This window comes from Garra rufa, chromosome 23 (genome assembly GCF_049309525.1).
Source record: "Garra rufa chromosome 23, GarRuf1.0, whole genome shotgun sequence".
NCBI lineage: Eukaryota > Metazoa > Chordata > Actinopteri > Cypriniformes > Cyprinidae > Garra > Garra rufa.
The window spans coordinates 15,709,149-15,736,599 of NC_133383.1; the positions used below are offsets into that span (position 1 = coordinate 15,709,149).

At 35.5% G+C, this 27,451-nt stretch overlaps 2 protein-coding genes across 3 annotated transcripts in view; one reads left to right on the top strand and one right to left on the bottom strand.

The window, feature by feature from the left end:
• Positions 1-14,676, bottom strand: part of foxo1b (forkhead box O1 b) — a 43,694-nt gene extending 29,018 nt beyond the window's left edge. Inside the window, exon 1 of the mRNA XM_073829853.1 lies at positions 13,958-14,676. Within this exon, the coding sequence (XP_073685954.1) occupies positions 13,958-14,512 (555 nt within the window). The 5' untranslated portion in view covers positions 14,513-14,676. The remainder of the gene's footprint in view (positions 1-13,957) is intronic.
• A 3,052-nt stretch (positions 14,677-17,728) lies between these two features.
• Positions 17,729-23,681, top strand: vps26bl (vacuolar protein sorting 26 homolog B, like). Of its 2 annotated transcripts, none has more exons than XM_073829397.1 (6): positions 17,729-18,176; positions 19,366-19,522; positions 19,637-19,801; positions 19,916-20,091; positions 20,175-20,346; positions 21,290-23,681. In XM_073829397.1, exons 1-6 carry the CDS (start codon positions 17,954-17,956, stop codon positions 21,411-21,413), a joined length of 1,017 nt encoding a protein of 338 aa, XP_073685498.1. In that variant the 5' UTR covers positions 17,729-17,953; the 3' UTR covers positions 21,414-23,681. The 2 variants fall into 2 exon arrangements, with proteins under 2 accessions (XP_073685498.1, XP_073685497.1); XM_073829396.1 differs by having other exon boundaries at positions 20,175-20,317; positions 21,295-23,681.
• Positions 23,682-27,451: the final 3,770 nt, after the last annotated feature.

A 27,451-nucleotide genomic window follows, 5' to 3' on the forward strand; every position in this document is an offset into this window, starting at 1 on the left:
TGTGTTTTCTAATGGAACGTGGAGGAAATGCTTTAAGGAACGCGGTGCAGATGGAAATGAGCGCAGTGCTCAGGAATGGAGGATGTTTGACGCTTTTCCCTAGTAACCCCCTTTCCCTTCCATTCCTCCTCCTCCTTCTCTCCTCTCCCTCTCTCCACAATACTGGAGGAGTTGTTGTCACCTCCTGTGATTGTGCGGTAGGGCTAAAGTACAGTGGGGCCTAATAAATACCCTCGGCTGCCTGTTAGTGACCCCAGCGACCCTAGGTGCCTCTGAACTCTCTGGGATTTAGCGAGAGAATCCCATGAGCGAGAATTTTTAGACAGAAATGGGAACACAGGGCATATATGTGCTCTGGAGGATGTAGCTGTGCTTTAACAACAATGCAGACCTCCCATGACACCTCCACCATTACAGACATGGCGTCAACAAGGTGGGTTCCTCTATATGACAGACAAGATCTGACAATGAGATTTAGAGGTTTACCACAGTCTTGGTGTTGCTGACCTTTTGAAGACACACACTTTGAAAGACAATACAGCTGTCCTGAACAACCTGATACGCAACTTCCAGTGTTTTTATATATTCATCTATAATAAAAGAGGTAAATAAATCAAACATTACTAACAATTGAGCACCTATAAAAATGTATAATAAACACCAAATGAGCATTTCTGAAGGATCATGTGGCACTGAAGATTGGGGTGATGGCTTCTGAAAGTTTAGCTTTGCCATCACAGGAATGAATTACATATTAAAATATATTCAAATAGAAAACTGTTATTTTAAATTGCAATAATATTTCACAATATAGCTGTTTTTACTGTATAAATGCAGCCCTGGTGAGACTTCTTTTAAAATCAACATTTACAATGTGTTGAAAACGAATGAATGAATTACCATCCAAACAATAAAAATATTTATAGAGCACCGCAGTATTTAGGAAAAAAGGCAAAAAGAGGTTTGTCTTTTGTGGTAAGTAATAGCACAGTGAGAGGTCTGATTTCTTGTGGTGTGGCTTTGACAAAGAAAACAAATGTATTATTGTCTTGCTTTCTGGAATAATTGGCTAAAGCTGGCACGACTTCAGCTCTGATGATTCCAGGGAATTTCTCCAGCTAAAATACATATGTCTTTCTGTAGCAAGCGCAAACAAGTTTTTTAGGAATGTCTCTGGCAAGCTAAAGGGTAAAATTCCTGTCTATCTTATACCTATTTTTGTGTCTTCATTATGAAGGACAGTGTAGGCTTCATTCAAGGTTCATTCTTATCTGCAGCATTGCTACACCTCAGTGCAATTCAATGAAAATCATTTCAATTCAAATTTAGTTTTTCTCTATAGATGTAATCTGGCCTCTGGACATCCATTCAAATAAATCAGCTTCAAAATGTCATCTAATTTCAATTTAGCTGAAGTCAACTTTAAAGGGACAGTTCACCCCAAAATGACAATTCTTTCATTAATGACAATCATTCCAAAGCTGTAAGATCTTGGTTTATCTTCGGAACACAAATTAAGATATTTCTGATAAAATCCAAGAGCAAAGAAAGCAAAAATAACTTTAAATGCGAGTTTATAATCACACAATTCTGAGGAAAAAAGTCAAAATTGCGAGTTTATAACACAATTCTGACTTTATTTCTCAGAATGCGAGGTTATCACAATTCTGACTTTATTTCTCAAAATTGCGACTTTATATCTCACAAATCTGAGAAAAAAAAAGAGATGTAAACTTGCAATTGCGAGAAAAAGTCAGAATTGTGAGATAAAAAGTCACAGTTCCATAAATCTATCTATCTATCTATCTGTTTTTTAGACAAACTTCTGATGATAAAACACTACAAGATGCTCAAGTCATGAAAGACATTTTATATAGTAAAAACAGTATATATTTCTACTGATAATGCACTATTTATTAAAATGGAAACATAATGAAAAGGAGAAGCAAAGGGGACAGTTCCCCCAAAAAAGAAAAAGACAATTCTGTCAATTGAAATGTTTTGGGTCAATATATATATATATATATATATATATATATATATATATATATATACATGGGCGACATTAGGGGGGGGCAAGGGGGGGCAGTTGCCCCCCCTGTGGTTAGTCATGGAATCCTCGACAGCCCCGCTGCAACTGCTTTAGCCAAGTTTAGGCTCGTTTGTACTTGGGAACTAGACGGTGCTATATAACCCTCAAACGAAAGCAAAGCAATTGAAGATCTGGCAAACTATCCAACGAGTTTTTGCAGCGTTGAGCAATGTAGCCAATCACAGACATATCTGTTGTTTCCGAACAATTAGAAACACTTGTCAGAATTCACTCACTGCTGAAAGCGCCTGATCGGTTTTTATTAAGTGCCGTTTTGTGCGCTCGTGAATCATCTTATGAGTGTAGACGCGATGTAAATAAAATATTAATTGTGTAGTTTAGAGAGCTTTATTCATTATAACGGAATTTTGTGAGATCTCTATGAATTTTTAGTGATAATAAGGGGAGCGTGCTTTGCACTTTCCAGGCTATAATCCATTTAGAATTTGTATGAAACTTTCGTTTTTCGGCACATGTAAGCTGATGTGTTTTGGGAGTGACATTTGCATATTTACGCTGGGTTTATTCTCGAAATAACGGTGAAGCAATAGACGGGATAAAAATATATTTTCCCCTTCTCCCAAAACAACTTACTGTTTCAGCTATAAAATAGTTCAGTTTTGTATGTAATGGTAAAATGTTTATATTTAGTTTCGTTTTTTATTTAGCTAATTTAGAAAAACGCTTGGAGCATTTTTTATTCGTTAAAAATATATATATTTACCGAACAGCGCCCAGCAGAAGACTTATCATAGTCTGTTTGATCAGTTTGCCTTCTCAAATCATCACGACTTGCCTAAAATGAAATCTATAGATATAAAACAGTTCAAGTATAAAACAATGGTAGTTTAAACGTTACAGATACATGTGAGCTATATGCGCATAGTTTGTGCAGAAAGTGGAAGCTAAAGCTTGCAGGACATCGAGGCACCAGCGCAATCACTTGCATTTTTTTCATTGGAAGCAATTTAAAATTATCCGTCATTTTTGCTCACAAAGTACGAGTAATACATCGAAAAAAACATTACAGCATTTTTATAAAATAAAGAAAACAAAAATTATGTGCTTTCTGCCGTCTGGTTCTTGAACAGGAGTGCTTAACAAAATGAAGCGAAATGCATGCCTCACAGACATAATAAATACATTTATAGAAAGCTTTAAATTATTACTTAACGAAATAAAACAAATCAAAAGCACAAACTCTTTCATGTAATCCATAAAGATGAATTTCTCTCTGAAGGCGCGTCCAAAAAGGAGATTGCGACACTGACTCAGAATACACAAATTAATTAATAAATAATTCATTTATGTCCTTACTCTTTCCTCGACACATTCATTGTTATTTATTTTTGCCGGTGCTTGGGGCGAGTTTTAGCCTATTGTGTGCGCTTGAACGCGGATTCAGCTGCGCTAAAGCACACTAAACTGTGTCTGAGTCGGTCTCAAAAGTGAAAGCGAAAGTGAAGTTTCGTGTTGTTTCCACCAGCGCGGCATTTTTTTTCTTCACCATAATTGATGGATGTCTAAATTATGAAAATAAGGAGAAGCCTAAAACAGGCCCGATGCCGGACCGGGTCTGAACTACGACGTGAAAATTGGCCCGAAGCCGTAGCCCTGGGGTGTAAAAAAAAGTCAGGGCCCATCGGCCCGGGCTGAAGTGCAGCGCTTTAATTGACTGCTTTGATGTGCTGCAATACCGTAGGGCACTGTTTTAATGCTTACATCTGATTTTTTTTTCTTGCCCCCCCTGACTCAAGAGTCAAATGTCGCCCATGTATATATATATATATAGATAGATATATAGATAGATATATATATAGATATATAGATAGATATATACAGACAGACAAATAGACAGATAGATAGATAGATATAGATATAGATATATAGATATAGATACAGATATAAATCTCTTATTATGGAACATCATCACCAAATTCCAGATTTAATCTTATTATCAACTTCTTTTACAGGTTTGGTATTTCTTTTTGGAACTGACTGGACTAATCTGAGCCTACGGAAAAAAAAAAACAGTAACTTTGGATAATTTTAGCCATGTTTTAGCAATTTACCAAAGCTTGAAAAAATGAATGAATCTAATATTTGGTAATAATATAGCATAATAAAAAATTTATCAGCCGTTTTCTTTTTTGTAGGCCGTCAATTTTGGTGTTTCAGGAACACCAGAAGTTTAACAAAAAGTACAAAAATGATCATTTTTGAGAAGCTGTTATAGCCTGTGTGAGCAAAGTCAGTTTCAGTCTAATGCAATGCAAGTGCAACTAGCATTTTCAGGAAAAAGAAAACCTCTCCAGGTCAAAACGACCAGAACAAAACATGAGGTTTTTTTGGTGCCAACAATGAAAAAACTATTCACAAGTGACTACATTACATTCTTTTTCTGCATTTCACCTTTGGCGGTGACATCCGGTTGTCGTCATTTGACATTTCAGTTTGGGGACTTTTTCCCTGATATCTGATGAATTCAGAAGAGTTTTCACAAGTATCTTTTTGTCACGCTACTGTCCCATGCATGCACACTGATGTAGCTGTAGATTAAAAGCCACAGGTGCCCACAGAGCCAAAGTCTGCACCAACTCGCAGAGCCACAGTGATGAACTCTTTCATCTGTCTGTGGTACGGTGGAGCAGTGCTGCATGTGCTTTCATTTCATTTTCAACCCTTTCCTCCCTTTCCTTTCTCTCTTTCGCTTTGAGTGTGTGTAAAAGCAAAATGTCCCTCAATTCTGCTGCACCTTGCACAATGCTAATTACGCACGACTCGTGTTATGCAGAGCAGGTATCATCTACAAAACCACAAACGTCAACCTCTGCACACTTTACCTGTACGTCCTGACATTTATCTATCAAATAAATTCTGAGAAACTGAGTTCACTAACTGTATAAGATACATGTAAAATTCTAGAACTACCTAAAGCACACTTTGAATCCACAAACAGGTCAAAAGTGACTAGTTTTGGAGAATCAGTGGCCAGTACGCCTACACTCGAAACTTACTGAACGACAAACTAGGATACAAATTGGTATCTGCTCAAGATAAGCTTGAACAAATATTGTGTGTGCCCTCAAATAGCTTGAAAACACTAACATACAAATGTATAGCTTGCATGTTTGTGCGTGTGTGTGTGTGTGTGTGTGTGTGTGTGTGTGTGTGTGTGTGTTAGTAGACGAGGTGAAAGCCTATGGTGAACTTCAAAGCATGTAGAGGTAACAGGGTTCATGTGCTATAAGCAGGGCTCAGAGTTAAACATTTTTCAAAAGCATGAGAAAGAGGGGGAAGTGAGAAAGCTTGTTTTTGCTAAAATAGCTTAATGAAAACCACATGGGTTTATTTATTAATTCGGGTGAGTAACTCTTAGTGTCGTTAATGATGTTATGAATGGAATTAAATAGTAAAAATGGCAATAAAATGATATGAATGATAAAGCGAGTGCTGAATTACACAAGATGAGCTACAGTAAGGTTCCACACGAGATAGTATCACTATACCACAGACATAGTAACACATCTAGCTTTGGGTGCAAACTGCCAAAGCGCCGAAACAGAAAGCACATGGCATTTTTACAGCAGTCACAGAACTTGGGAATTACAAAACTGACCCACATTGAGTTCTACCTGTATGCGTGTGTGCGTTTGACTATAATAAAACAATGGTGCACATATTTCAAAAACACAAGAGAGTTATGAAACAACATGCTGGGTGCCAAAACCTGATAAAATGAGTCTAAACACCATTTTCATTATTTCACTTTGACTTTAAAGGAATGAACATGGACTCCTGTTACATGCTTAACAAACCTGGTGGCATGACCTTTAAATTTTGACCTCTGAACCCAAGATATTTGAACCACAGGGTTGCATTTTCGCATTTTCACTTCAACCTCCTTGACTTCTATCTGTCAGATAGAAGATAGGGCTGGATTAAACTTCAAAAGGCAATGATGTCATTGAATAAATATGCACGCTGTAGGTTTCAAAGTCAAAACGTGGCACGGATGTCTTTATATGAATGTATCTGAAGTGAACCGACTGTCCTCAGAAATGTGTCGTTGGCATTTTCATGTCATGCCTGATAAAACAATGTTAATGCTGCTTTGTGTACAGCCGTTACTAGGGAAACCGTAGTATTTCAGCGCTCCTAAAGCGCCCCCTCATGACAGAGAATTAATTTTTATTTCCACATTTTTTCAGCTGTTTATGGTCAAATGTAGGGCTGCAACAACTAATCGATAAAATCGATTATTATCGATAATTAAATTTGTCGACAACGATTCTCATTATCGATGAATCGGGTCCGCCCACAGTGCACGTACAACTTCAGAGGATCACGTCAAATAACAGCACTGAATGACGCTTTTCTATAGACAAAATGCATCTAAAAATAGTGGAGGAAACAGACTGAGATGCTGCAGGAGAGTTACGTGATCCAAGCTGCTCAAAACATGAGAATTCCTTATTTAAAACTAATAGAGTGATGGCTTGCCCTGTGAGGCGCTTTGAGATCCGTTTGCGTCCTCAGCATGAAAACTTTCAGTTTGCGGTCATATCCTTATCTGTAAATGTCACAAATTCACTCGAGATTTTCCATTTAAAAATCCATTCTGGCAGTCTGTAAGTTTAAATCTTTACTGAATGAGCGTGTCAGACAGCCGGAACACAGAACACAGAAAGGGAGACAATTGATACTCAACTCAGCGCAAAAACATTCATTGTGCTGAAACATCTGCCGTTGAATGTTAAATTTAGATTTAAATACAACATGTAGTGCGCGTATTTATGGAGGGTATGAACAGTAGGGCTGTGACGGTGGCAGATTTGTACTACGGCCGGTGGCGCTGTGTTTTATATATAAATAAATGAGGCTCAAACATTATTCACAAACGTGCGTGTTTTGCAATTTCTGTCGGTGAACAAGCAGTCTACAAAATACTAAAATAAATCAACGAAATAAAACATTTAAATAAGAAAGTAGCCTAAATAAGTGTTAAATAGGCTATTAAACAAACATTCGTTGCAAAAATTCCTACAACCTCGACAGCTCATCAGAATTACTGAGTTCTCTTTCTCTTCCCCATTGCACAGCTGCTGTTTTTAATAGCAAAGTAATTACATTTATTTTCGTTTCTTTAGTTTATAAAGTTAATTTAGAAATATATTTGGAACATGTTTTATTTGTGAAATTCAAGTTTTTGTTTTTTAAAGTAACGACAAAGCGGCCGGCGGCAGATAGATCAGTTTAGCGTTCTCAAATCATCACGATTTAAATTAAAATCCTTAGATATATATATATATATATATAAAAAAAATAAATAAAAAAAAAATTAAGCACATCACAATATTAGTTTAATCGTTTGACCTAGATAAATGTGTAGGCTACTAATAGACGCATATCCAATAGTTTGTGCAGAGAGTGAAAGCTTTGCAGGACATGGAGGTGCAAGTGCTATGTGAAACTTCATTTTTGCTCATAAATGTAAGAGTAATAAATTTATTTTAAATTATAACTTCACTACTATAAAACGAAATAATTAAAATCGAAAACAAAACTCTTTTATTAGCTATAGGCCTAATCCATAAAGATGCACTCAGAAAATACTAGTTTATTAATATATAATATGAATATCTCCTTACTTTTCCCCTCTACATTCATGGTAGGCCTAATTACTTTAGCTGGGGCTTTGAGCCAGCTTCAGCTTACTGCGTGCATTTGAACGCGGAACTCTTGCGCTCGCTGCTGCTGCTGCTGTTGGCGGGACACTAAACACCGCCACGGCAGAATAAATAGCAGAAACGCTGTATTTTATGCTTGTTAGTGTGTTTTTCTTCAGATATTTGTCCTTTCTCTTTATTACAACAGGTGAATTGTTGTAAATTGTTAAGCACTGTGTTTTCATAGCATTCAGAATGTGGAATAGTGTGATTTAAAAAATAAATAAATAATCGGAATTAAGCCAACGAATTGATTAATCGAAAAATTAATCGGCGAACTAATCGATTATCAAAATAATCGTTAGTTGCAGCCCTAGTCAAATGATTGCAATTATCGACCTATGTTTTTATGCAGCAAACACATAGAGTTGTAAATGTGAAGGAAGTTAATGTGCCTTCTAAAATACTAAACAAGTATTTAGCTTCATAGCTTCGTAGCTTCATCAGAATGAGATGACACTTGGTGACTTTTGTTGCATTAGCTATGTGAGTACAAAAAAAAAAATCAGTGACATGATTCGGATATGTTAAAGGGTCAAAAAAAAATTAGTCGCACTTGGCTCCTTCGCGGTCAAAAATGACCGACATAGGAAATGAATGGGAAATACGAAAAAATGTGATAATTCAGATAATCTTTTGGTAATACAAGCTACAAATCAGCCACTGTGCTGAAAAGAAGTGTTCAGCAAGCAAGGACTGACACTCTAAAATAACAAAAGTACAGAACTGACACACACACACGCGCGCACACACACACTATTTTAATGTGAAATGTTGTATTTATTGAAAAATAACAAATACATAATTAAATTAAAAAATATAATATAAAATATAATTCTAGTGGGAAAAATAGCTCATTAAAACTGTATAAATATTGCATAGATTCATAAAAAATGCTCAAAATTCTAAATAATAATTACAAAATATTATTGAACAAAAATGTATTGAATTGATTTTCCTGAAGAAAAAAAAAAGTTACTTTTTAAGGCTTCGGTCACTTTTGACCGCGAGGGAGCCAAGTGTGACCCCTTAATGAGGAGGCCCAGAGGGTTAAATTGATATTTAAAAATTCTGCAGATACACCAAATAGTAAAATATTATTCCTTCCTTGATATTTGTTTATATTTGTGTATTGAAAACATTTTTGATTAAGTTTAGACTCCTATGTGATTTTCTATATTTAAAAAAAAAAGAAGTCTTTTTTTATTTGGGCTAGTTAAATTAATTTTCGGGCTACCAAAATCTGAAGAGTACCTGCCCGAAGGGCTACCAGAGATTTTGAAATTTTGCGAGCCCTGATATTCTCATTAATTTTTAACACATCTATAGTTATGCAGTGGCACAGAGTTAGACCTTTTGACTCCAAACAGAAACACAGCAAACACTGTAGCACTTTTATTTTTTTATTTGTTTACATGCCTTCCGGGTATTTTAAGTTGAGGTGCTATTTGTTTTCATTTTAGACTTTTTTTATATTTACTGTTGCACTAATGTCCAGAAGTGAAGAATTTACGTAATTTATTACTTGATTGTTCAAGCAACCTCACAGAAGTGCTCTGTTTGTTAACAGTTGTTGAATGTTAAAGTAAGGTGAATTAAAAAAAATAAATAATAAAGAATAAAGAAGAGCGAAGAAACAGATCCAGGATGTTCCTTATTTTTATGTATTATAGAAGTATCAGATCGGGACTCGGTATCGGCAGATACTCGAAATCAAATGACTCTGACTCGGACTCGAGGGCAAAAAAACCTGATCGAGACATCCCTAGTTTCCATTTCCCATTATTCACAATAACTAGTTTTCGCACATTTCAAAAACCACCTTAAGTGAGCATAAAACCATTTTTGCAAATTTGCTTGTTTCTGAATTTTTAATTTTTGCAGGTGTTTGATTAACAGGCTATCTGACCAATCCTAACACTGAATCTGCCTTTTTTGCCCAACAAACAAACCAGACAGGAGAGTAGAATCATGTCAGTAGAATTGAACTTTAAAAATAGTTTGTATTGATGTCTTTCTGTGGTTGAAACCAGATACCTTCTAATGTCATTCATGTTTATTTTGTGCTATAACTAATAAAAAGTTAAGAGATTATCAGTTTACGTGTTGCTTAAACGGAGGTGCTACAGCTACAGAATTATTATTTTTTTGATGTTTCCATTACTCGTTTCTAATGCGATACTTCAAAAGGCACATAAAAACAGGATGATGGAAACATAGCTAATACAACTGATGTGGCTCAAAAGGCACAATAACAGCCTATTGATCCTTTGCAGAAGTTTGATTGACAAGCGATCTGACTAATCATAACGCTGAATTTGCCTTTTTTTGTCTGACAAACAAACCAGACAGGAGAGCAGATTAACACTGGTCGACTTGAACTTGAAAAATGGTGTGAATTGATGTCTTTTTGTGGTTGAAACGAGATACATTCTAATGTCATTCATGCTTATTTTGTGCTATAACTAATAAAAAGTTAAGAGATTATCAGTTTACGTGTTGCTTAAACTGAGGTGCTACAGCTACAAAATTATTATTTTTTTGATGTTTCCATTACTCGTTTCTAATGCGATACTTCAAAAGGCACATAAAAACAGGGTGATGGAAACATAGCTAATGAAACTGATGTGGCCAAAAAGGCATGAAGCCAATTTACCCTTTGCAGGAGTTTGATTGACAGGCAATCTGACCAATCATAACGCTAAATCCGTAATTTTTGTCCGACAAACAAAGCAAACAGGAGAGTCGACTAATGTTGGTGGACTTGAACTTAAAAATGTACATGTACTGATGTCTTTCCATGGTTAAAACAAGATACCTTCTAATGTCATTCATGTTTATTTTGTGCTATAACTAGTAAAGAGGAAGAGATTATCAGTTTACGTGCTGCTTGAACTGAGGAACTACAGCTACAGAATTGAGGGATTTTTCTTTGAATTTTGGCGCTTACATCACTCATTTCTGATGTGATATTTTAAAATGTGCATAAAACAAGGTGATGGAAACATAGCTAATGAAACTGATGTGGCCCAAAAGGCATGATAAGAGGCAATTGACCCTTAGAAAGGAGTTTGACTGATAGGTGATCTGACCAATCATAATGAAGAATATGCCTTTTGGTTTCATACCAAAACAGTAACCTGCTCCATCTTTTCTGTTGCTCCGCAATGTATTTTCACTGTGTGAGAACATAATGTGTGGTGTGAGAGCACCAGGGCTTATCGGATGTAGCAACAGTAATGAAGAGAGGGGGGGGGGGGTATTTGTAAAGGGTTAATTAGAACAGCATTTTGGACCAATGAGATTACAAAGTCAGAGAAAGAATACAGCGTTATGCTACAGAAACCACAGCCAGACAATCAACAAAATATCTGGTTATCACGGCTGGTTAGGACAAAAACTCTGCAGCACATGGTGTACGTTTCAGAATAAAAGCAAAAAAAGTGCAATGACAGTATGTCTTCCAATAACAGACATTTGCATACAGTCTTTCAAAGTTAAGCATTTGGTTTTCTTGTTGCAAATTATTCAGATTTAAATATGTCACCATGTTAAACGTATCCAGCTGGCTAACACAGATGAAGTTTTGCTACAGTTGCAAGAATAATTTGTGGTGTCTTGGAAGCATCAGAAAGGGTTGAAAATCATAAAGGAATCGCATTATGACATAATTTTCCAGCAAAAGTGAGTTTATGAATTTATAGCTGTAAGTTACATCATAGTTGTATCATATCCAGCTATTAGAGCCCATTTAAAACCTAATAAATTATTTGTTTCAGCTTGTTACTTGTCTAAAACATATATGATTAACTTTATGAAATCTTTAGTAACATTATAAAAGGTCTTTATCATCACTTTTTCAATTTAAAGCATCCTTGTTAAATAAAAGTATTAATTTCTATAAAAAAAATAATAATACTTATACTGACTCCAAGCTTTTGAATGGTATAGTGTATAATGTTACAAAATCTTTTTATTTCAGATAATTTTTTTTAATCTTTCTACTCATCAAAAAAAATCTTGAAAAAAATGTACTCATCTGTTTTAAATATTAATAATAAATGTTTCTTGAACAGCAAATCAGCATATTAGAATGATTTCTGAAGGATCATGTCACACTGAGGACTGGAGTAATGATGCTTAAATTCCAGCTTTGATCACAGGAATAAATTACATTTTAAAATATATGTAAATAAAAAACTGCTATTTTAAATAGAAACATTTTACCGTTTTTGCTGTACTTTGAATTAAAAAAAAAAAGCAGGCTTGGTGAGCAAAAATACTTAAAAAAAAAAAAAATTAAAATCTTACTGTTCAAAAACTTTTGACTGGTAGTGTATATATCCTAAAATGTCTTTCCCAAAAAAATCAATGTATTATATTCATAATCAAACGACAAAGAGTCAACTGCATCATGGCAAACCCCTTCTTTAAGTCCTCAGGTTTTACTATGTTAACGTGACAGTCACAGACTGGAATCTACTGGGACAGGAAGCAGAATTCTTAGGCAGTCTCAGGTATGTAGACAGTATGATAAAGAACAGTCCAACCCTTGCAAACATCCCACGAGTGACTGGAATGCTGAAACTATGATGTCACAGGTGGAGAAGTCCAGACGATATTTTGTGGCATGTAGAGCCGATGGCGGTGAGGAGGGGGGCGGACCACACCTTTCAGGTAAATGTGTCTCCCTGTAATGACAGGTAATCCTGCCGGTATTTTTAGCACAGTGTTGGGAGGAGGCCCTGACATGTGTGACGGTAAGGATTTGTATTTCCATTTACGCACCGAGCAAGCAAAGAAACAAAAGTGGCTTGTATGTAGGGGTAAATCAGAGACAAGAACAAGTGCTCTAGAGATAAATGACAGGTTGACAAAGACCCTTTCAACACTGAAACCTCTCTCTGTTTGCTCCACCTCACTTGTGGCAGCCCTCCTGGACCCATGATAGTTGGTTTTAGTCATCGGGCACCTTAGGAGCTTTAGAAATGTGTCGTCAAATCACAAGACTTACTTCATACTGCATGAGTGCTGAAAAAATAGGTCACGTGACTAAAACTGATTAAAGTAGAAACCGCTCAACCTTTTTTACTATATTTCACTCTATTGTAGTTCAGACTTGGAATAATATAGTGCACAAGAAGTATGGACTACTTTTTAATGGTGGGTTTGCTTCAGTACCAGCATGCAAAACAAATTTCCTATTTTTGAGTTTCACAGAAGAAACACAGTCATACGGGTTTGGAATGACGTGAGGGTGTTTGAAAAAGTTTTTTGTACATGAGCGGGTGCGATTTGTTATTTTCCCTAATTCAACCCTCTCTCTACGTCAGGCTGACGACTGAAAGCCAAACCACAAGTACTTCTGTCAAGGATATTAAACAACGTTTAAACCGAACTGGCATCAGCAAATGCGCAGCTGATACTGGGTTGTTATGCATTCTTTTGAACACTGTGCGCTCGGTCCCTCCTCTTTCGAGCCTTGAACTCCATAACAAACCGCATGTCATTCATTTGCGCAGAGAGGGAATCCACAACTGTGCTTTTGAAGGATAACTGTTAGCATCATATATTGCGCTACAACTTTTTCAGAGGCCTACATTGGTATAAAAAAAAAAAAAAGTGTTATAACATGGCTGGTCAGGCCAGACCTACTCAGAACCCCCTGTAAAGCTTGGCTAAATTAGGTTACCAACAAAAATTACCAGTCAGGTGGAGGTAATTAGGTCAGGTAAAAAGGTCATTTAGGAGGAAATACACCAGCTAAATTAAATAAATGAATAAATAAATCTTTTTGCCCATTTTGTTAGGTTTATACTACTATAACAATTTAAGATATATCATCAAAAAAGTCATACACAGTAAATTTATCTTCTTTTAAGGAAGTTTAGATATTAATACTGAAGATACAGATAAAAAAACTGATTAAAGTTTTTTGTGTGTAGAACATTATCAGATATGAATACTATTTTAGCTTGTTTGGGTTGCTGATCTTACAATAAACTTAAAATGCATGAATGGACACATTACATCATGTTTTCAGTGTGCAAAATACATGTAAGTGTGTTTAAATATAGCATAAACATTATGATGATACTTTTAATGACACTTGTGCTTGGCCTTGGAGAGCCATTACCTTCCAGCCGGCTGAGCTGTTGCTGTCGCCCTTATCTTTGAAGTAAGGCACGCTCTTCACCATCCACTCGTAGATCTGAGACAGGGTGAGCCGCTTCTCAGGGGAGCTCTCGATCGCCTTGGTGATGAGGTCAGCGTATGACATATTCCCCCATGCGTTCCTACGAGACGAGCTGCTCTTCCTCTGGGCCGCTGCAGGGCTGGAGCTGCTGGCAGGGGCGGGGAGCGGCGGCACCTGTTGCGGGTGCGTCAGCTGGGGATTCGGCTGCTGGGGATGCTGTTGCTGGGGATGAACGCAGTTGTCCTGGCAGTGAAAGTCGTTCAAAAGGACGGGTTTCTCCTCCGGGTAGTCCTCGGTCTCTTCCAGCAAACTTAGGCTGTTGATAAAGTCCACGATGCCTTGCTCCGGCTTGACGGACGGCGCCGGGGAGGACGTGTTCGAGCTACCCGGCTCGCTGAATTCCGGTCGGTGTAGCGGCCAGGTGCATGAGCGCGGCCGGGAGAGAGGCTCGAAATCCGGGTCAATGTCAACCAGCTGTTGCTGCGGTTCTGCCATCACAAAAATCAAAAGTCAGCTGTCTTTAAACAGAGGAATAAGTCCTGTGAAGATTTTGTCTAGTTTGCTAACTCTAACAATCGCACATGATCAGAGCTGACTGACAGTGAAGCTCTGTGTCTGATCGCGCTGTACAACTCAACGATGTATGACTCGTACCATGCCTAGCGCGGTTTTAAATGACTGTTATGAAGCGCTCTCGGGGTGCAGCGTGTTTTAGAGTAGAGTGGACTGGCCACGCCCACAGCTGGAGTGACAGCCTAGACAGCCAATCATAAGCGCGTATTCAAAAGATAAACAGAGATTGCGTTTGCATACCCACGCTACTCTAGTTTATCCTTGTTATGGCAAGCTCTTTTAACATTTTTTCCCTGAAAACAAAGTAGTATCTATGTAATGCTGCTTTACGTCACTTTATGTGACTACTATCTATTTTCACGTTCACTAGTTGACAGTATATAAGTCACCTCACTATTGCTAAACAAAAGTGTCTATCCGTTGTTAAACGTTGTTCTGCTAATTTATGCTGTCTAAACCACAGAAAAAACACGTGGAAGCTGCTAAAACATATAGAGAAGGACTTAGTAAGCAGGAAAGGGCACAATATTTTGACGAACTAAAGTTAATAGTTGGTAAAGATATGTGCGAGCAGTATTAATGAAGATATTAGCCTAATATTTCACCTACCTGACTGGAAATAAGAACAAACACCAATGTTCTCAAGATTATTGACCTGGAAAATCCTGGTTCAGTTTGGCCAACCACAAACGACTTTTGTTCCTCAGAGATTTGTTGCACTCTTTTGGCAGTTTGTAGTACTCCAAATGTTTTCCCCGGTCTGACCGATTAGTACAGCCAAAAACATGACAATAATTGACCATTTTTAGCAGCAATAATCAGCAAAATACGTGAGTTTTGTTGGATTCAGTGGCATTGTTTATGTTAAGTGCCACCAATACCTCTATTGTCACTAGGAATATTTCTCATGTCACTAGTTTACTATAAGTTAATAGTTAATATCTGAGAAACAGATCCCCACTTTACCGGTAATTATGTGACTAGTATCTATATTCAGTTTGACTAGTAGGCTAATTATAGTCTGTTTACTTATTCCTTGACTAGACAACTTTTAGTTAGTCACTAGTACTTACAGAATGAGACACTAGTATCTATCCTGACTGTTCCTAAAAAGATCTCTTATCTCTCTAGTTAAGAAGTGAATAGTTAATATCCGAGCAACAGATTGTCTTATGATTGAATGGCAAAAATATGCAATTCATTACCAATGGAATAGTTCTGCCTACTTTATCATCATTATCGGAAAAAGAAAAAATACTTACCAACCTGATAAATACGCACTAGTAACTAACTGAATACATATTTGTAGCAACTGGGATTACGTACTACTGAATAGTTATTTAGTCAGTGTTGGATTTTTTACTTCTAATCAAAATATGTATATTATCAAAATAGGCATTAGTTAGATAGAAATAAATGTTAATATGGCTTGCCTTATACTTTCAGTTAAACAGGATTTAGAGAGGATTATGACTGCCATGAAAGAATTTGACCACACAGTGTAGCTTTCCATTCACCTTTTTAGTTGTATAATATTAAATAATCACCAGTTTAATATATTTTGTTAATAGGCTTTAAAAGCGGTCCTTTCATCAAGATTAAAGAGGCTAAGTGCACTGAGACTTAGAAACCATTTGGCACTTATCCGCCTGTCAAATAGTCTATTTATCATGTTTGACTTGGCTTCCTAAGTTCTTTATGTTTTCAACGAAACGTGTGTGGCACCGATGTGAAAGTTTTTTTTTTTAACTGGTGATCATGCAGAGTTGTGCTGTCACTAGCTGTGCTCACTAGAGGGAGACATTAACTACATGATAGTGACAAGAAGTCTTGGACTTTTTAAATTAAGAGTGTTGTCCGCATTTTCAAACATATGTTTTACTTTTAATAAACAAAATGTAATAGTTTATTTAACAGTAGGTCTACAAAACGATTAATTGCATTCAAAATAAAAGTTTGTTTACATACTATATGAGTGTGTCTTGTGTATATTTATTATGTACAGTCAAACCAAGATTTATTCAGACACCTTCAAAATTTCTCACATGATCACAGTTTATTCCCTATAGTTTAGAAAATGGTAATAGAATATGACAAGAACTCAAGAGTTAAACTGTGTCAGAACAAATTCATCTTGATAATGTCAGATAACTTTGATAGAAAGGTATGTAGCAAAATATGGTCAGGTCAAAGTGTCTAAATAATTTTTGGGTATAATATGTCACAGTGTACCATATTTTATATATATAAAAGATATAAAAGATTATATTGTCTGAATAATTTTTGGTTTGACTGTATATATAAATACACATACATACATGTATATTTTAAGAAAAATATGTTAGATTTATATATAAATTATTTATATTTATATACATAATAAATATACACAGTACACACATATAGTAAACTTTTATTTTGAAAGCGATGAATCGTTTTGCAGTCCTATTAACAGTTTAATAGTTTATTTCAGGGCTCTCCTGAAGGTTCAGTCAGTCATTTATCAAGGTTTCTGCAGGTTTTATGAAGGTAATGTAAGACTTTTTAAGATACAACTTAACTTAACTTAACAACTTTTAACAGAGCTTGATTACTTTATAATAAAAGGTCTTGTTTTTTGTGTAACAGATATAAATGAAGTGACTTTATGATTAAAGAAAGAACAAATACCTTACAATGGGCTTAGAAAATCTACTTAATTCAAAGAGAAAACAAGTTTTCATATGATATCATGTGTTTTCTTGTTTTAAACGTAAAATCACTTCATGTTGTTGAATTTCTCAGAAAACGGGGCTTCTTTTTGCATCTTAAGTAATTGTTTAGTAAAAAATAAATAAATACTAGGTTTTGGTCAGTGCATGCACTATTTCATGCTACGATTTCGTGGATTTAAGACTTAATGACATTCATTTGAAAAAGTGTTTTCTTGTCAAAGACTTTTAAAACCTGCAGAAACCGCGTTCAATATAAATACGTAGGACTATGTTGTAAAATATAATGTTGTGTGCACCAAATTATTAAAAATTAAAACCACTAAATACAATTACTCTTACGTACATTTAATTTCAGTTGTCTCTTTAAGACTTTTATTTTGAAAAAAATATTTACGTGGACTATCCCGGTAGTAAATTCATTTCTGAAGCTTGTGCCTGTTTGTACATTGCTGGAAAAAGCCTCTGCATGCATTAATACAGTAGCCATAAGAAGAATTAGCTCAAATTGATTTTAATTAGCCTATTATAAACGTACATGCATTAGAGAAGATAAAGCAGCTCGCTTGTGAACAAGACGGAATTGTATTGATGTGGAATTGCACCAGGTGTTAGAATACAAAAGGATATCAGTCCAGCACAAGGTGTCGGGATGAGCTTCTTCAGTTTCGGACAAACTGCTGAAATTGACATAGTTCTAAATGATGCAGAGACGAGAAAAAAGGCCGAGCACAAAACAGAAGACGGGAAAAAGGACAAATACTTTCTGTTTTACGACGGGGAGACAGTCTCTGGTAAAGTCAACGTAACCCTGAAGAACCCTGGCAAGAGGCTCGAGCATCAAGGGATCAAAATTGAGTTCATCGGGCAAATCGGTAAATGCAACAACGTTTGTATGAGCGATGCTTGATGACGCAACGTACGTGCTATAATGTGACTGCTAAATACAATTTAACATTTACATCTGTGTTCGTATGTTTGTGGGCGTCGCAGGCAAATGTTTTGTAACGCACGTTTTATTAAGGGAATCCAGACTTAAGTAAAAACATGTTAATATGTTGAAGTGTCAAATTACAAACACTAAGTCTCGTGACATATGACACATTGGCGGTGTTTGATTCGTGAACAGTTGGATATTTTCAGTGAATCAAACGAACCGGTTCACTATGTCATAATGATTCCTTCACGATTTGGGCTGAATCATTATCTGTAATTCTGTATATGAAAGAAATAGCAAGAGTAACGCAGTAGTATTCTCTCTAGAACAAGTCCTCTTTAGACATTTTTCCTCACTAGTCTAGAAATTATGAGTGAGGCGGAAAGTGAGTTGATTTTTAACAGCCGAATAGCAAAAATGTAACAAATTGCTAATGAAATTATGGTTTAAAATAGTCTTAAAACTCAGTTAAGAAAGATAGGTCAAATGTAGTATTGTTTAATGTTATACAACAATATTTAGGTTCTAAAATAAATGTTGCGATGTTAGCTGAATCATGTCTGCAACAAACTGAAATGGGCAACATATATAAGAATCACTGAGTCATTCTTATCGTGTTCTATAAAACGAATTGTTCAAACGAACCGATTCTCCAAAAAGAGTCGACTTCCCATCTCTGGTAAAAAGGCGGTATAATAAGAACCACACCCCTAGATGCTCGTCACAATCTATGAATCCTGTTTTTATTTTCAGTACTTAACAGTTTCCCTAAAATATGCTTGTTGTAAGTGAGGGCTGTATTTAAAGTTTAAAGTATATACTGTTAATGCATTTCTGAGAAATGTGAAGGAACTTGCATGTAAAGAAAATGTCATTCCACCTAAGGCCTGTTTAATTCATCAAGATCTTTTGCAACCTTATTTATTGTATATTAAACACATAGTTTACCCCCTTTAATAATGTCAAGTTGTGCCATACCTGGCAACCCTAACAAATACAAAGCCTTAAAGAATTATTCTCACTTGAACACAGAATACACAAACAAATGACGAACATTTTATTAAGAAACCATGTCAAAACGTGCATCTAGTAACATTTTTTTTCTCTCCTGTGTCTTTTTCTCTTAGAATTGTATTACGACAGAGGAAACCATCATGAGTTTGTCTCTCTGGTTAAGGATTTAGCTCGGCCTGGAGAAATGGCTCAATCCCAGACCTTTGATTTTGAGTTCACGCATGTGGAGAAACCGTACGAGTCCTACACAGGCCAGAATGTAAAACTACGGTATGTTCCTGTCATTGTGTAGCTCTCAAAAAATGTTTATATGAGCTCCCACAATATATTGTACACTCAAGTCTTTAGATGGTTTTATTATAAAATCTTTAATTTCTCCTTAAGCTATTTCCTGCGGGCGACCATCAGCAGGAGACTGAATGACATCTGCAAAGAGATGGACATTGTAGTGCACACTCTCAGCACATATCCAGAACTCAACTCCTCCATTAAGATGGAGGTGGGAATTGAGGACTGTTTACACATTGAGTTTGAGTACAACAAGTCCAAGTAAGTCAAAAACAGCCAGAGGATGGAAGTTCGTGGTTTTATGTTAAAATAGGTAATAAAATTTAACTTTGTCATCAACTGATATCCTGCTTTTTTCTTTCTAAAAAATGACAGGTATCACCTGAAAGATGTGATTGTAGGGAAGATCTATTTCCTGTTGGTGCGAATTAAGATCAAACACATGGAGATTGATATTATTAAACGGGAGACAACAGGGACAGGGCCAAATGTGTACCACGAAAATGACACCATTGCAAAATACGAGATAATGGATGGAGCACCTGTACGAGGTATGAAGCAAATCTTTAATATTTATGTTTTCTAAGTTGAAATTAAGTATACTGAATTTTAACTTTATCTATAATGGCTTTAGGTGAATCCATCCCTATTCGTCTTTTTCTGGCGGGGTACGAGATGACGCCCACCATGAGGGACATTAATAAGAAATTCTCTGTTCGATATTACCTGAATCTCGTGCTCATTGATGAAGAAGAGAGACGTTACTTCAAACAACAGGTTGGTCTTTACTTTCTTACTAAATTAACAAATTAATAAAAAAAAAAATAGGGATTTGATTTTAGGGATTCATTCTTGTTTCCATTCAACTATTTTCTCTTGTGGACTATATAACATCTTTAATGTGAAATATCTAATTCAGGCCAGTACTAAATAAAAAAAATTACATGCATTTTGTATAATCCCTCTTGTTTTGGTGAAATAATTAACATTTTGTTGTGTTTATTTGACTTATTATAAGTTTATATAAGACTTTTAAAACCTGCAGAAACCGTGTCCAATATAAATACGTAGGCCTATGTTGTAAAATATAATTTTGTGTGCACCAAATTAAAATTTAAAACCACTAAATACAATTACTCTTACATGCATTTAATTTCAGATGTCTCTTTAAGACTTTTATTTTGAAAAAATATTTACGTGGACTATGCTGGTAGTAAATTCAGAAGAATTAGCTAAAATTGATTTTAAATAGCATATTATAAACGTACATGCATAAGAGAAGATAAAGCAGCTCGCTTGTGAACAAGATGGAATTGTATTGATGTGGAATTGCACCAGGTGTTAGAATACAAAAGGATATCAGTCCAGCACAAGGTGTCGGGATGAGCTTCTTCAGTTTCGGACAAACTGCTGAAATTGACATAGTTCTAAATGATGCCGAGACGAGAAAAAAGGCCGAGCACAAAACAGAAGACAGGAAAAAGGACAAATACTTTTATAAATTATTTTTTATAAATTCAACTTTTATTTTCTCTTATGGACTATATAACATCTTTAATGTGAAATATCTAATTCAGGTCAGTACTAAATAAAAAAAAATAATAACATGCATTTTGTATAATCCCTCTTATTTTGGTGAAATAATTAACATTTTGCAGATTCTGCAAGGTGTATGTAAACTTTTGACTTCAACTGTAAATGCCCAGAACATGATCTATTTTGTGTATAAATTGAAATCTTTTGTGTATTTTTAGGAGATTACGCTATGGAGGAAGGGAGACATTGTGAGGAAGAGCATGTCCCATCAAGCTGCCGTCGCTTCGCAGCGCTTCGAGGGCTCGGCAAGCGCAGAGAAAGCACTTTCTCAAGCTAAAGAGGAAGACGACTAAACCCAACCATGTCTTCTCATCATCTCATGTGTGTATGTGTTAGAGAGAGAGTGTGTATGGATTTAAAGAAGCGGTGCGCTCCTAAAATAGATGGCAACATAAGCATGCTATTTCACATTCCTAAACATACCAGTTTATGTTCAACAAGTTCCTACGTAGCTTTTAAAAAGGAATGAATATGAAAAGCAAAAACACTGATTCCAAAAACCACAATTCGATATTTACAAATTCTCCTATGAGATTGTTTACTTTTTGTCCAAAACCCTGGAATTAATTGACTGTATATTTATTTCAAACATTTCAGCATTCCATGTAGATGAAACAAACACATTCCACTCTATATTCCATTTACAGCCTTTTTTAAAAATTAATTCTGTATTGAATGTTTTGTTAATGTAGATTTAGTTTTCTTTCAGAATTTCATAATTAACATTGCATACAGTGTTCAGTTTCTGTCTTTTAATGGAATGGTGTTTATTCTTTTTTTTATACAGTATGATTACCGATACATGCCTTTTTACTTTTGTTGCCATTTCGGAAGATAAATTATAAGCACTTCAGCGTTTTTGCCAATGTGATTTCAGTGTCTGCTTTGGGACCCTTAACTTCATATCAGCCCAGAATTACTTAAACATTTCTGCTTAGATTCAACAAACTAACCAAATTCATTTCCCCACAGGTATGTAGCTAAACTAAAATGCACCTGAATTTTATTTTTACTATATCTGTCAGATTGTGCAGATATAAAGCTCCTTGCTGTTTTTAAATGTATAAAAATAGAATTTTAATTCAGTATTATTGTTGAGGTTTTGGTATGGGAAACCAAAATGTTTGAAGCTGTTTGGGTAACACTTTACTATAAGGTTGAAAATACTAACCTTAGTTAACGTGTCAGGTTTCAAGAACTAAAAATTAATCTTAGTTCATGGTTATTTATAAATTAATTATGATTATGAATTATGATAATGTAAAATGTACTATTTCTATGTGGAAGTAAACATTAACCAAGAATAATAAATGTTAAAGGATTGTTTATTGTTAGTTCAGGGTAACTATAGAACGACCTTATTTTAAAGTGTTACTAAGTCATTGGCTGTTCTAATGTTTAATGTTCTTTAATTCTGTCATTTCTAGAATTCAGGTGGCATTAATGTCTTATTTTTGTTCTCATTTTTACCAACACTGGAGATCAGCTTTCAGATTACATGTCAGTTCTAACCAGTTACTAACCAATACAAACTTAAAACCTTAGAAAACTTTGACCATAACAGTACAGCTTAGCAAATGCTGATAGTGTGTGATCAGGATAAAAAGCAGAAGTGTTAACACTTTGAGATGGCTATTTTGAGACTGCAGGCTGATTACGGCTGCCTTGTTAGAGGCTCTCATTGTCGTGAGTATTTCTAGTCATCTTAGGACCATGAGGGTGTTTATCTGTCTGAAAAACTGGGATGAATCATCTCACGATGAGCTGCCTTCTGTAAGACTGCAGTTTCAAAATATCACTCTTTTGTTAATACTTCCATTCACATAAGTAGAAAATAATCCTGAACATTAACTAAGATCTGGATCTGTGATGTGCTTTAAGAAAGATCGTGACATACTGATCACACACTAGGCTCTGGATATTTTTTTGTTAAAATTGCCTTTTTTTAATTACATGCTGTGTAAAGAAACCCTTGCTTTTGGTGTCAAACTAGCAAAAGGCCTAAATGTGGGCTAAAGCTCACATTTCTATGTGTAAGTGATCTCTCCGCTGTCTGTTTTACCGATCTAAAGCATCTCTTTGCCGAATACTCATGGCTCTATGTGCCACACTGTGTTTACTGACTTCACCTGTATGATTTTACAAATTAGCACTGTGTATTCTTTTAAAACAAAGACGGAACAAAGAATTAGTTGTTTCCTAACTTTCTTTACATTTATCATTGTGCAAAAAAGTGCTGCTTGAAACGGCATTAGATAACCATATTTCTATATTAATATTATGTATGTACAGTATATATTTACAGAATTGTAAGTATATGATTTTGAAATGATTTAGAAATCGCTCTAAGGTACTAGCAGAGTTTACAAAATGGATTCTAGAAGATTCTAGAACTGTGCTAATGTAAAATACGAGTGCAGAACACACAATCTAACTGCTATTTCAGTACTTGTGCTGTATATGACATTTGTTTTTACTCTGATTCCTCAGATTAAAAAAAAAAGGAAAATAAAACAAAAAAATGCTCATCTTTCCCTCATAGAAACTTTCAGTGTCGTGTGTCCTCATTTCATCAGCAATGAAAAGCTCATTTCGGAAAAATAAGGTGTGTAAAGCAAGCTGTTTTATGGCTTTTATACATTGTGTTGCTATGAATATTTAAATTAGTATTTAAATCTCTCTTAAAAGAGCTAAAGGAGTTTGAACTGGTCTTAAAACTAGCATCTTTTACCTTTAATTCATAAACTGAATGGTAAAATGTTTTTTTATATATTTTTTTTTAGGTTTACTGGGTTTCTAAAATCTGCTAGCAATAGCTCTTGGTAACCCCTAGATGGCACACCCACACCTCATTTGCCCAATCAGCAATGCACTTTATAGCCAATTTGATAACAGAAGGATTAAAATTTGTTGATTTTAATATATTATTATCTACACTGTACATTAATGTATGTATCACAGTTTCCACAAATATAATAAGAATTGTTTCTTGAGCACCAAGGAAAAAAAAATCTTCAGAATTGCATGATATAGGCCTAAAGTGAGAATTGCGGGATTGTGTTATAAAATCAGAATATTGGGACATAAACACGCAATTCTGAGAAACAAATTCTGACTTTTTCCTCAGAATTGCATGATATAAACTCACAATTTTGAGTTATAAAGTCAGAATAGTTAGATATAAAGTCAGAATTGCAGGATATAAACTGGCAATTCTGACTTTTTCTCAGAATTGTGAAATATAAACTAAAAATTGTGAGTTATAAAGTCAGAATTACGGGATATAAACTCAAAATTGTTATAAAGACAGAATAGCGGGACATAAACTCAATTCTGAGAAACAAAGTGACTTTTCTCGCAATTGTGAGTTTATATCTCACAATTCTGACTTCAGATTTTTTCTCAGAATTGCATAATACAAAAACACAGCTGCGAGTTCTAAAGTCAGAATAGCGAGATAAAAAGTCAGACTTGTGCGATATAAACTAGCAATTCTGACTTTTTTTTCTAAGAATTGTGAAATATAAACTCAAAATTGCGAGTTATAAAGGCAGAATAGCTAGATATAAAGTCAGAACTGCAGGATATAAACTCACAATTAAGAGTTATAAAGTCAGAATAGCGGGATATAAACTTACAATTAAGTGAGTAACTCGCAATTCTGACTTATTTCCTCGAAATTCTGACTTTTTTCTCAGAATTGTGAAATATAAACACAATTGAGAGTTATAAAGTCCAATTCTGAGGAGAAAATAGACTGTTCTCATAATTGCGAGTTTATCCCCCAGTTTCACAGACATGGCTTAAGGCTAGTCCCAGACTAAAATGCATGTTTGAGCTGTCTCAAATGGAAAATTTTTCTCCAACATATCTTAAAATATATCAGTGCCATTGTTTTGTCTCAAGATGCACACCTGTAACATTTTCTGCTAAAGCATTGTAAAAAGGGGGGGGGGGGGTCTAAATAGTGAAATGTAAAGTCGCAATTGCAAGGAAAACAAGTCAGACTTGTGAGATCACAATAGAATTTTTTTCCTGTATTTTTGATCATAAGGAGAGCATAAGAGACTTCCAAATACAAATACATCATACCATGTCCAAACTTTTAAACAGTAACATATATATTGTATTTATTGGCATTTGGCTGTAAGCTTTTTTTATTACTCACTTATTGTAAAACGTTCCAGATGGACAAGTATAAAGGCAGATACTTTAGCTGATGAGTGTTCAATAGTATGTGCTCAGTCCTCTGGCTTTGAGGAGATGTTGTTATCGATCGGCTGGCTGTGGTGCTGACAGCTGTATTTTCTGAGTGAATTCTGAAGCTGAGAAGAGAAACCTGGATGAGTATTGATCATAGCAGAAGTCCTCTTTCTCTACATCTGCAGAATTCAAGCCCATAGACACTAATGAGGACTGTGGAGAAATAACAAGCCTTTGTCTTCAAATCCTGAACTGAATCTGTCACACAATGTACAGGGTAGCCGTACAACAGATGTTTCCCTTAGGGAGCCTATATGCTTTGTTCACCTACTATTTTGGAAAATCAGATTTTATTCATAATAATTATTATTAACTTTTAAACAAAAGCATGGTTGAATTATGTATTATTATACATTTAACAATTTAACTGAATTTAGTTTACTGATTTTCTGTCAAAGGTCTCAGTGTCAGGGACAAGCTACAATCTTGCCCAACAAAAAGAACCAAAGGTTCCTACAGTACATAGAGTAACTTGCAAACACGTCATAAATATTAAATGTCAGCTGAAACAACATCTTAGCTCAAAAAATCCAGTGGCTACATTGTACAGACCTATTAGGCCTTCGATGTTTGGAGGCGTGGAGCTAATGGGCCAGTTCCAGTCCTTCACCAATAACCACAGCAACTGCTCCAAGCGCAATGCTCAGCTGCACAAACCCGGTTACCATGGCGATGGGGCCTCCGTCATTCCGAGTCTTTTGACTGTATTGTGGAGGAGCGTTGCATCTGTGAGAGAAGGGGGAGTCTCGCACAGGAAATCAGGTCATTGTCTGTATTTCTTATTTTTTGTATTATCTCATCATTTTATTGCATGCTAATGTAAAAAGAGTGGAAAATAAACATGAGGTATAATCTGATCAGTGGTTTTAATTAAAAAAAATATATATTATGAATATATACATATATTTTGGAAGGGGTTTTAAAAGATGCTTCAAAGGAATCTAAACAATGCGGTTTTAACGATGAAAATAGGCTGATTTATGATCTAACAGTTTTGTAGTTGTTGAATACATTAGAAAATGATTGACACTCCCATAGGAGATGATGTCATATTTGTCTTTGAGCTTTACAGAATATTCCTCCCCCTTCATAAAGACCCACTACTGTTACTTTCTGCTCTCTCCTCCTTCTTATTAACCATTAATGGACTTAGTCTGCTAGACAAAGTAGTGCCACATGCATACAGCCAATGCATAACAGTTCATATTCAAGCAGCCAGCAGTAATACACCTGCATTTGTATTTCGGTCACGCTGCACCGAAATGCTTTTCTGAGTAAATCTAAGCACATGCACAGGAAGCTATACTATATAAGGATTAGACATCCTGTGATGTCTGAAGCAGCGTGTGCCACGCTTTTGTTGTTTCCCCCAGTCATCTGCTCGAAAGTGTGAAAGCATTGTCTGTAATCCACAAAATCAGATGCTAATCCTTGGAATATGGCAAGACAATTTTGAGCAGCTTGTGTGCATGCTGGAGAGCGTCTCTAACTGTATGGGTCCTTTTACAGGCTGAGACTTAGATTAAAAGCCGTGAAGGATTAAGGGCAGCGGGGAGAGTGGCATTACACATAGGAGGTGTGGATATGTGTGACGTAAAGGGCAACTGGGCAATACTACGACCGAACTAAACGGGTTCTTTATGCCCCATCGGTTCCTATAAGCCGCAGTCTTTGTCTTTCTGACTCGCTGGATGTCCTGCAGAGTCAGACAAATCGAACTGGTAAAAAGTGTCTGAGACCACATTGACATTTGTTATTTAATCTGTGATTAAATATCTAATACAGGTCTGGAAATGGATGGTTTTAATGGAAGGGTTTTTATTTTTGTCATATTGGATTTGGTTTTCGCTGTTCAGCACTTTAATGTGCTGAAATGTGCTATATAAATAAAATGTACTCACTTTAGGATTTTAAAATGTTTACATCTAGGGATACATCAATTGAAATTAATTTTTTAGTAGCACTTACAATAAGATCTTGTTTGTTAAGGCATTAGCTTACATTAAAGGAATAGTTCACACATAAATGAAAATCACATTGTCATTTACTTAC

What these genes read in the sequence shown, in the direction of transcription:
- vps26bl (XM_073829397.1), top strand. Translation starts at nt 17,954, where the DNA reads ATGAGCTTCTTCAGTTTCGGACAAACTGCTGAAATTGACATAGTTCTA. An exon ending in TGAGTTCATCGGGCAAATCG is followed by an intron (nt 18,177 to 19,365) that starts GTAAATGCAACA and finishes TTTTTCTCTTAG; the next exon opens with AATTGTATTACGACAGAGGA. An exon ending in GGATGGAGCACCTGTACGAG is followed by an intron (nt 20,092 to 20,174) that starts GTATGAAGCAAA and finishes TAATGGCTTTAG; the next exon opens with GTGAATCCATCCCTATTCGT.